The sequence below is a fragment of the Lethenteron reissneri genome, chromosome 35 (assembly GCF_015708825.2).
Source record: "Lethenteron reissneri isolate LAM-NWPU_2019-01 chromosome 35, ASM1570882v1, whole genome shotgun sequence".
In the NCBI taxonomy this organism is placed as follows: Eukaryota; Metazoa; Chordata; class Hyperoartia; order Petromyzontiformes; family Petromyzontidae; genus Lethenteron; species Lethenteron reissneri.
In genome coordinates, this window is record NC_083813.1 from 6,601,314 (window position 1) to 6,612,538 (window position 11,225).

Here is an 11,225-nt window from a genome sequence, read left to right on the forward strand (position 1 = left end):
GCCATCATCATATAAAAATAAATTCACTCGTATTGACCACCAGAGGGCGCTCTGTACCGCGGTGAATGCTGGCGATGAGAATTTTTTTGCGCGATGTGACTTGATTCTGGAAAGAAGCCAATTACACCCAGCATGTAAGTGTCCATGTGAACGCGCGCAGTGTCACAGCACATAATGTCCCGCAACTTAAACACAAAGAGCGACTCACAAAGTTGCCAAGGTTTCTTAAACAAACCTTTTCAATACAGTGTTTTGCTTTTCTATGAGCACGCACATTCAGACGTGCGCATTTATCATGTCTGAACCGGTGCAATCATGGCACGTGCCTGTAACACGTGTAGTGGTACACGTGTAGTCACGAATACCGGTGCTTACCACGCAACTGTGCTGCGCTTGATTGAAATATGTGGGTGCATACAACACTCCAGCGTGAACAATTATCTTGGCGTTCCTTGCTAATGGGCTGTACCGTATTCATTTACCTGCTGAGACTGATGGCTGACGATAAAAATCGATGTCCTAATTTGTATTTATTGAAAAAAAAATACGAGTAAATATAGCACGGTCATCAATATAATTTTACATGCAGTTTTACACGTTATATAGTAAAAAAAATAATAGGGCAACAATTAAAATGTTCATTTTTTACGTCAATGTCATTGCAGGCATCTGCACAGTTTATACATAGTGTATATATTAATAGACTGGAATACACACGCTATGCTACCGCTGCAGGCCACATGAAAAAAAAACGAATCGGCATTAATAGATTTCTCAGCGAGATGAACGTGACCGTTCATTCACGAAGGCGAAATGACTTCAACGTCACAGAGGCTCGCTCACCAGCAGGCTCACACTGGCGAGCGAGTTGTAAAGTTAATCATCTCGTGTGGTTCGCCTCGCGCGGTTTGGTCTACAACAACAGTAATACGGTAACCAATCTGGCTTACACTCAAGTTACCTCGGCAAAGGCCTAATCCTTAATCATTGGGGTTGCGTATCACATGCGTAATAATAATTTATTTATATACTGTAAGATATATATACACACACTCTCTCCTCCTCCTGTTAGCCTGAGCGCGTTTGGACGCACGTTGCTTTTTTGTCTTTTTTTTGTGTTCGCTCTGAGCTCATTTTTTTTTCTTCCGAGCGGGCTGTTACTGCCACCACGTCGGGTAGGGCGAGTAGCTCTGTGCAAGTTAACGTCAGCACAGACTGCACCGCGCGCGCGTGTGTGCGCGCGCGGTCCATTCAGTAAGTGCCTTCTCTGCGTTTCGAATGCCTTATGAACGTTACTCAACAACAACAACGACGGCAGCGGCAGCAGCAGCAGCAACATCAGCGGCGACAGCAGCAACAACAACAACAACAACAAGAACCCGAGACCCATTTACGTAACGTACGGGGCCACAGCAGCGCTGGAAGAGTGCGAGAAGCGTTTTGCAAAGTGCAGCAGTTTTACCACCCATGCGTTGTAAAATAAAATAATTAAATGTAAAGAATAAAAAGCAAGACATGAGAAAAGGAGCTGATTGAGAGCGCAGAGTTGGCCCTTTTTTCTGCGTTAGAGGTTGGGGGGGGGGGGGGGTAGAAACCAGACCAAGAGAGTCGGGACTGGTTTTAACAACAACAGAAACCACAAACCGGATAGCGTACTCATTAACAGCAGCATCAGTAGCAACAACACATATTTATATATCACACACAACATACCCATCAACCTTCACCGGCTCATCCACAACCTTCACCGACTCATCTGAATACAAACCAAAAAAAAAGTGGCAAGACTGAATGAATAAATGGCGATATGGAAAGCCCCGACACACGCAGCCTTGATCTGGGAATGCGCACTCTGCGCATTGCTCGTGCTCACCGGGTGCACAAGTAGCAGCAGCAGCAGCAGCCACTATGGAGGAGTCGGAGTTTTTGATTTTGAGCGCCGCTCCGAGCGGGGCGGGGCCCGGCCCGGGGCTGGGGTGGCCGGGGCTGGGGCCGAAGGAGCCGGCGGGGACCCCTCGGCACAGCAGCGGCAGCCGCAGCATCATCATCATCAGCAGCAGCAGCCGCATCCTCGGCTGCTCTTCGGAGCTGCAGACGTGCGCGCTCTGCGATCGAGGGCCAACTCCACGCACGCGCATCTCGCCCGTGCGCTGCGCAGGGCCGCGCACGCGATGCTCGCCAGACCGGACGTCTACCTGCCGCCTCGTCCAGCCGCCGACGGCTCGGACACCGCCAGCTGGTCGCACGCCACGGGCAGCTTCCGGTCTGGTACCACGGACAGCGCCACCAGCACCGCGAACAGCGGCGCAGCTGGAGCCGCCGCCGCCACCGCGCGTCGCGGCAGGAGCGGGGAACCCGGCCCCCGATGGGCTGAGATCTACGGCAGCAACGTGGGAGCTCTGGCCATGCACTGCGTGCTCGCTCCCGCGGATCGAGCGGCGCTCGCCCTGGCTCTCGACTTCACGGAGAGGCTGGCCGAGCAGAGCCGTCGACGTCGCCGTCATCAGCAACAGCAGCAGGTGATTGGGATGACGCCGCGGTTGGCGCTTTCAGTGTCTTCATCCTCATCATCCTCATCATCGTCGTCGTCGTCGTCGTTCTCTGCGGGTGTCGTTCACGAGGAGCACCCGTCGGGGGCGCACACGTTGCTCGGCTTCGCCACGGCGGTGGACCTCCTGTACGCGCAGCTGAACGCGTCCAAGCGGCGCGATCACCTGGACGCGCTGGCCGACGCCACGGACGACGTGTTCTCGCACTGGCGGGCCAAGCCTTGGAGCGCGCAGCCGACGGACGGCCGGGCCGTGACGGGGATGCTCGCCGTGCTGACGGGGGCCCTCGTGCTCGAGCCGCATCGAACGCACCGCGCGCGCGCCTCTCGCTGGAAGCGCGCGGCCACGGGCCAGCTGCAGAGGGCCATGCTGCTGCTGGAGCACGTGGTGGACGGGTCGCTGCAAGAGGGCGTCGCGTACGGCAGCTACGCGAGCAGAGCGCTCACGCAGTACGTGTTCCTGGCGCTCAGGCACCTGGGCATAGACCACACGCGCAGCGGGTGGCTGCGGGAGCACTACTGGTTCTACCTGGCCACTGTGCTGCCCGGCTTCAGGCGCACCGTGGGCATCGCCGACTCCAACTACAACTGGTTTTACGGGCCCGAGAGCCAGCTGGTGTTCCTGGACACGTACGTGCTGCGCAACGGCAGCGGCAACTGGCTCGCGCAGCAGATCCGCAGGCACAGGCCGAGGGACGGGCCAATGGAGCACTCGAGCGCGTGGAGGTGGGCCACCCTGCACACCGAGTTCGTGTGGTACGAGCCGCGCCTGGTGCCCAGGCCCCCCGAAGGTCACGTGAGGCCGAGGCTGCACCTGTTCACCGACTGGGGCGTGGTGACGCACGGAGGGGGGCTCGCGCTGGACGACAAGAGCACCTTTGTGTCGTTCAAGTCCGGGCCGGTGGGAGGCACGGCGGCACGGCGCTTGGCTCGCTGCAGCCCTTACCGCTGGCTGAGCAACGGGCTGGGCGCCTTCAACCCAGCGCACGAGCACCCCGACCAAAACTCGTTCACGTTTGCCCCGAACGGGCGTGCCTTCGTATCAGAGGCCCTCTATGGCCATAAATACACTTACCTCAACAACGCGCTGGTCTTCGCCCCGTCGCCCAGCAGTAAATGCCACCGGCCGTGGGAAGGGCAGTTGGGCGAGTGTGGGCAGTTCATGGAGTGGGCCGAGACTGACGCGGGCACGGGGGGCCTGGGAGCAGGCAAGCTGATCACCGCCTCTCAGCACGGGGACATGGTGTTCACCAGCGGTGAGGCCGTTGAAGCTTACGCCGGAGGGATGATGCTGAGAAGCGTTTACCGCGCTCTGGTCCTGCTCAACACGCAGACGCTGTTGGTGCTGGATCACATCGAGAGGGAGGAGAGATCACCAGTCAATCTCGTTAGTGCCTTTTTTCACAACCTGGATTACGACGTTCGATACGTCCCTCTTTCCACAGAAAACGGGTACCGCGGCGCCTTGATGGACGATTGGGATGCCCATTACAAAATGTTCTGGGTTGACGATCAGGGCAATAGCCCAAAGGCGAAGATCCAAGAAGCCGAGCTCATGGCAGAGATGAAAAAGCGTTGGACGCAGTATGTTAACGTGACATTTCCCATGCAAAGTCAAGTGACTAGGATTGCCTACATGTTTCATGGTCCATTTGTAAACATTAACAACTTAAAGTTCATAGAGAGTAGTAAATATGGTGTCAGGCTGTCTGTTTGCTTAGACAATGTGGAGAAAGTTATATCCATTGCTACTAAGCATGACGACCCTGTAGCTAGACATGGGTTTCTTGGTTTTGGCGGGTTTGCTGTGGTTGAGGATAGAAGCAAAGTTACTTACTTTGGCCAGGGTACAGTGATAAAACCCAAACACAAGCATGAGACGGTGTTTGTTTTAAGGATTTCCATTATATTTATGGGGATATCATCAGTGACAGGTGTAGTTTTGGTGGCTATTCACCGAAAGTCCAGTGTAGGTTTGCAAAAGATCGCCAGGTCAGTTTTTCTCATTTTGATCATTATTTGGCTCCTTGAAATATTAGTTGTGCAGAATGTCTGTTTCCAAGAGTTGTGTGGAAACGATTGGGCCAACTTAACATCTGTAGTGGCATCCGAAGTGATTGATGAACTGCCTTTAATTTCACTCGATGCTTCTCAGGAATTGCCAACCGTTGTGATAGCATCTCTCCCAGCCTCAGGAGCCGAGGTTGTGAGTCAGCTCTTCGTGGGAAATTCTGACTTTGTGTACATCCCCGTTCCCAGTCTTTACTTTCGCCCACCATCTGTTGCAGTGCCTGGTGCTCCCTCCGGCGACACCTGTAAAGGGCCCCTGTTCAGTGATCACAGCGATGAGCTCCCAGAGACCTGGCAGTGGTTTCGATCGCTCGTCAGGCACACGAGAACGCACGTTCAGAACGCAATCCAGGCGACGAGGCTGAGCACTGACCCCTTGGCGAAAGGAATCCCGAGGGCGAATTCGACGAGACACGTTTTCAAAAAGAAGGGCAGCTACGGGCAGAGAAAGTGTGCGCGGAGCGACGAGCTGGGAAACATTCAGCGCGTGCGCAATCATCTCGACGCGTTCCCAAACTCGCGGCTCTGTCTCGGGCTCAACGACGGCAACTGGAACAACAAGCTGCCCTCGCTGAAAGATGTAATTGGCCCCGCGATGAAGACACTGTACGTGGTATGTGACCCGCGAACTTGGGTGTATTCCATGATGCACAGCTGCTTCGAGCTTCCCGGCAAGCCCGCGTTCCCGGAGGGGGTGTGTTTGAAAATAGCCCGACATTTGGACCCGCAGCCTCCGATCAACGCCAGCGAGGGTTGCGACGGCGGTGCGCGCCCTCTCTCGACTCGGCGGGAACTGCCGTGGAACACTTCTGTGCCAGCGGCTGCCCTGCTGGCGAGCGCCTGGCGCGACAACGCCGCGGCCGCTTTGCGCAGCAGCAAGCAGCTTACGGGAGATAAGCAGCAGTTAATCAGGGTCGAGGATGTTGTTCGGTACCCACGGGAGGTGGCCGGCAGGGTGTACAGCTTCCTGGGCCTGCCCCTTTCGCCGCCGGCGCTCAACCAAATCCTGTTTACGACACGAACCGGGGCTGTGAGTCCAGGACACCGAGAGTTGGATTTTCTCGGCGTTCGGGATGCTTGGAGAGTTAAATTGTCTCCTGCGGCCGTACGGGAGATCGAGTCGATTTGCTGGCCCCTCATGAAAATCCTTGGGTATGGAAAGTTTGAAAATTAAGAAACTTTAATTGTAAAATTGTAAAAACAAAAAAATCAATAAATTAAAATTATATATTTAAAAAAAATGTTACGATATAATTTTATAATATTTTGTTTATTCTTCACAAGAACATAGCTGATATTCAACATGTGTTCAAACCAGATTTCTCATGGCCGTCTAGATACAATTAAAATGTATGATTCCCCTTCGACTGCTTTAAATACATTATAGAAGTAATAAAAAAATATATACATCAGAGTTTTGTGTGTGTGGTTTTTTCATTTGTATAATTACCATAATTATTTTTTGAGCTCTAAGTATGCTTGAAAGGGAATGCCACTAACAGAGTTTGAGATATGTCATTGAGTGGCTCAGAAATTACTAAGCTGAAATGAGTCACGGATACTTCACTCAAATCACACCACCTCACTCGGTCCATTCCCTCCCCACCACCAGCACCAAAAAACACACACCCGCAAGATGTTTTCCTCCTGAAATATTACAGCTTAATCATTGCAGACGTGATACACGATGACTCAATCAAAATGAAAGGCCTCTTGAGCTGGGCTTCGAAACAAGAAGTGCATTAAGACCTTATCTAATGTCACTGATCATTCTCACGGTTGCTCCTGTTGTAGCGCCCATTGTTGTTGACGGATGTCTTCGCTGTTTTGAGGTTCTCTCCAGGGCTAATGCTGTTGCTGCTGCAGCATCCTGATGTTGATTGATGACTGGTGCTAATAGCTTCTTCCAGCGCAGCATAATGATAGGAAATCCCAATATTTTTACTTGTTAAAAAGCACCCGTGTAAGTTACACATCAGCCAATTACCAGTCAGCGTGCATTCTCAAAATCGTTGTGCTTGATTTTCTTTACACTAAATTATCACACGCCAATAATGTAGCTTTACGAGTTTAAACTTTATTGCGATTATAGTTTAACTGTACAGGATGGTCATTTAACAAGAGCCGAGAGTGTGTGTGTGTGATAGTGTAAAGTTTACATACACTACTTGTTACAGACACACACACAATCTCTTTGGGGGAGCAGTGGTGCTGTGATCCATGAACTTTGCTACAATTACAACAGCCTAAGGTTCCATTCTCGGGCATGTACCAATATCAGTGACAACTTGTATACGATCATTGTCTTTGCTGCCCTTTAAATCAACTCAACGTTAAGTATCCCACGTGGTGTGCCCACAATCAGCACTAGGGAAAGAGATTGAGCCAGGAAGAGTGATGGTTCTACCATCGCTTGGTGCGCAGCGCCTAAACCTAATAGGTGCTTCACAATAATGCTTGCCTCAGCAATCTCTGCAGGTTATAGGGGCGGACATGTGTCAATGTGATTATTTGAACACACATTTTCTGGAAATAAAAGACCATGGTAAAAATACGTTATGCATTAAATGCAAATGTATCAGATCACACTTGCTTAAAATAACATATCATGAATTGTAATTTGTATGTGTTGGTTTAAGTGAGTGGTTGTGCACGCCTGTAATCCAGCACTGTGGAGGCGAGGTTTGGTTCATCATACAAATGTTGTGAAAAGTCCTTCCCGTAGGCATCAAGAAGATTTACACCTTGACTTAAAGCTTTCATGACTGCAGGAATTCAGATTCTTTAGGTCTTTCGGTAAAGTCACGTAGATAGGTTCAAAGAAAGTGTTTTTGTTATTTTATTTTAACCTATCTACGTGACTTTACCGAAAGACCCAAAGACTAAGATACACACCCTGGATCGCCACGATAATGCAGTACAGCAAACATGTGGAACCCATGATACAGGTTTTTTGGGTTAAATCGCGTAAATATATAAATGTGTCGTTAAACCCGCCCACCACCTGACACAGCCAACTAGTATGGTTTGTCCTTAAGCAGTGACAAAATATAGTAATCGGTTTTTACCCGTTCAACTGGTACCACAACACAAGCAGTCAAAATGCTAACATTTGCAAACATTTGCATTTTCACTGCTTGTGTTGTGGTTATTGCAAACATGATGCCTTGTATAAAGGTGTCAGTTTTTGTATCAGTTCAAAGGGTAAAAACTTATTACTAGAATGTGACCAATTCGTCACTCGTACAGCACTAACCGGTGTGCTAGAGAGCAGAGCCACAACATTTACAATCTGAGTACGACGTTTCGCCAGTAATTACAACTAGCTTCATCAGGCGACAGCCAGATTTGTAGAAAAACCCTCCTGTTTCGTTCCTTAAATAGAGGGGTAGATGTAATGAAATCACTTGTGACCCCTTTTTGAATCCACTTATTTCGTCAATATGGGATAGAGTGCTTCCCCTTCGCATGTGTGGGTTTTCTCCGCGTGCTCTGGTTTCCTCGTGCACGTAAACACGAATTTGTTGGCCGATAACACCTTACCATGCAGAGGACCACAGAACTTGGGAAATTGTTGGTGTTGGCTCACTCCGTGGCTGTATCCCCCTTCTTGACTGTAGATCCTCGCGCCTCTGAGTCGTTCTTTCTCTTCGAGAGTGAGTGAGTACTGTGCGTGATACAAGTTGAAATTACTGGATGGTTATGTACTATTGTAATTGACGGGTTCGTAAAAAATTAAGTGTCACGTAAAATTCAAAAAATATAAGATTGTATTGAATTTATGTAAAAAAAAATATATATCACATTTTGGTCTAAAATGACGATAATCTCCCAAAAGTTTTCTTTGAGATTATTTTTGTTGAATCGACACTTTTATGTCGGTCGGAGTTTTGCATCTTGACAAAGCAACAAAGTTGTCCATGGGACAAAGAAAAGCAGGTTCTTTGAGATAAAAGTCCAACAGACTTGAAAGCTTCTCCTTGTGACTTATTGACAGTGCTGGCAAATGCAGGAATGGTCACTGAGTAGATTTAAACGAAAATATAAAATACAAAAACATGGGCACACTTGGCTTTAATCAAAAGCAGCGCTGGTATATTTTTGGAAAAAAATGTATTATACTTGTAATAACAAACTACAAATATTTAGTGACAATTTTAATAAGCCTTTCATAAAAACAACAACATTTAAAATTGCATGATAATCCACGCAGCCTACACAGCATCACAAAGAGCGGACAGAGTGTCAGGCGTTAGGCACAATTCACCAAAACTACGTGTGATGTCTTCTTGGTTCTTTCGGTAAAGTCACGTAGAATGGAAATAATAAAATAACAAAAATAAAACATAATAAAATAATTCTCACGACGTTTCGGCCACAACGCAAGCAGCCGTCCTCAGGCGAAGAACAGGTCTGTCAGAAAGACAGCGTGTGAATGGTGTATTTTTGAACACTGGCATACTTGATACAACCGGCGCTTATTTGGACAGAAGACCATTCTGTGTGGAGACAATGAGAGAAGGAACAACAGCAGCATAAACACACAGGGTTCAAATTATTTTGTGGAACCCGGTGAGAGCGTAAGAGACCGGGAGCAGTCTCAATTGCAAGGCGGATCTTCGTCCCCAAATTGACGAAAAAATATTAACAGCTAAAAAAACAAGACAAAAAGACTATGAAAAAAAATTACACTTCTAGATTTGAAGCTTTCGTGACTGCAAGGATTCATATTCTTAGGTTTTTTCGGTAAAGTCACGTAGGTAAAACATTAAAATTATTAAAAGTAAAATAAAATAAAAATCACGACGTTTCGGAGGCAACACAAGTCTCCGTCATCAGGTGGGACCGTCACAGCTAGATTTGCTGCATCTTGAATCCTTGCCTCACTTGATGCAGCAAATCTGGCTGTGACGGTCCCACCTGATGACGGAGACTTGTTTTGCCTCCGAAACGTCGTGATTTTTATTTTATTTTACTTTTATTAATTTTAATGTTTTACCTACGTGACTTTACCGAAAAAACCTAAGAATATATAAATCACACTTTTTATGATTGCATCTATTTTGATTGCAAAAATTATTATGTAGTATGCAATCAGACGCATTATATTATTACCAATTTTGTAGCCAGCACACAGCTGTGGTGCTCAAGATTCACACTAAGCTGGTGTGAGTCTTTTTTGTTATAGAATTTGACCAACTTTTGGACGCTTTCACAGTCACATTGAAACGGTCATTCAATAAGTGACCTCTACGCATCATGAGCACCTTCTTGTGAATAGACTTACTCTCAACTTTATCCCACTATCAAATCCAGTTATAAATGTTTTATAAAAACACATTGTGGTTTATTTACTTTTCATACAAACTGTTATTTTAGTCCATTAATACTTAATACATGTGTAATGAAATTAATTTAATTTGCTATTAATGACAGGTCTAGTTATGTTGTGCCTGCAGAAATTTAATATTAAAAAAATCGGCTTTATTTCGCTATTAGAGTTTGCTGAATTATTAATGAATCTGGCGGCGCATGCTACAAAAATATTAAAGCAACACCAGGTTGTTTATATACTAGACTGCACGTGTATGGATTTAATTTCAAGCTTGCTTGGTGCCCTCTTTCATGCTGCCATTTATTTGGGTACGTCTTACGAATAAGTCCTGTGTGTGGATGTTATCCCAGTGTATGGATGATGCATATCGCTACAGTTCATTAAGTATCCCATTGCTGGTTAAATAAAAAAAATCACACGTTAGAAAAGGCCCCCATCAGTCAATTAGCTGCAGCAATCAAATGTTTACACGGGCAGTATAGATTGGCCAAAGTTGTTGTGGCAATCAAAATAAATAAATGCTCAGAGCCAAATGCTTTTGCTGCAGTTCATTACTATGCAAAGCTTTGGCGCTGGAAATCTCACCTAAAGATGTATCATTACGGGCGTACACGATTGCGCCGTTAAACGGTTAAGAGAAGGATTTTGCTGCCAAATTGAATGGAGCAGCTCACGTGTTATGAAAAATAAAATGTGCTCGCATTGAGGGGAGACGCGTGAGTCCAACCAGTCATCAACAGGGCAGCAATGCATATCCACACGGTGGTTCTTAAATAACTTGGGGCTCTTTGATATCAAGTGGAGCCTCGGTGTCAGCGGCTGAGGCAATGCCCTTGTTAGTGCGATTTGACAGTGGCTTTGCAAAGGAAAAAAAAAACACATCGTTTTGTTTCAAATTAAATACTGTTGAGAATTGTAGGGCTGGTTTTAATGAACGCATGCACAGTGGTTATTCTCCACGCAATTATACGTATGCACGATACTTTTTTAGAGGAGAGCGGTGATGCAGTGATTAGCGCACTGCACCATGAACACAGCGACACGAGTTTGACTCCTGGCCAAGGCTAAAATTTGTGGTGAGAGATATCTGAACTTTTCCTGCCCCCCCCCCTCCCCATCCCCTTTCAACAACCGTGCACTGACCAGTATTGAGAGCTCGGGGTAAGCATTTACACTATGAGACATCTCCTTTACCAGTGACAAAATATAGTAATAGGTTCAACACCAATGAATACTAGGCTCTAAGAAAAGCTGTCTCGGGTGTGGACCAAT

General features: G+C 47.4%; 1 protein-coding gene across 1 annotated transcript; it reads left to right on the top strand.

The window, feature by feature from the left end:
• Positions 1-818: 818 nt before the first annotated feature.
• LOC133350857 (dermatan-sulfate epimerase-like protein) lies at positions 819-6,051 on the top strand. Its single transcript, XM_061565656.1, has one exon. The coding sequence runs from the start codon at positions 1,800-1,802 to the stop codon at positions 5,790-5,792; it is 3,993 nt and encodes a 1,330-aa protein (XP_061421640.1). The 5' UTR covers positions 819-1,799; the 3' UTR covers positions 5,793-6,051.
• The last annotated feature ends 5,174 nt before the right edge of the window (positions 6,052-11,225 follow it).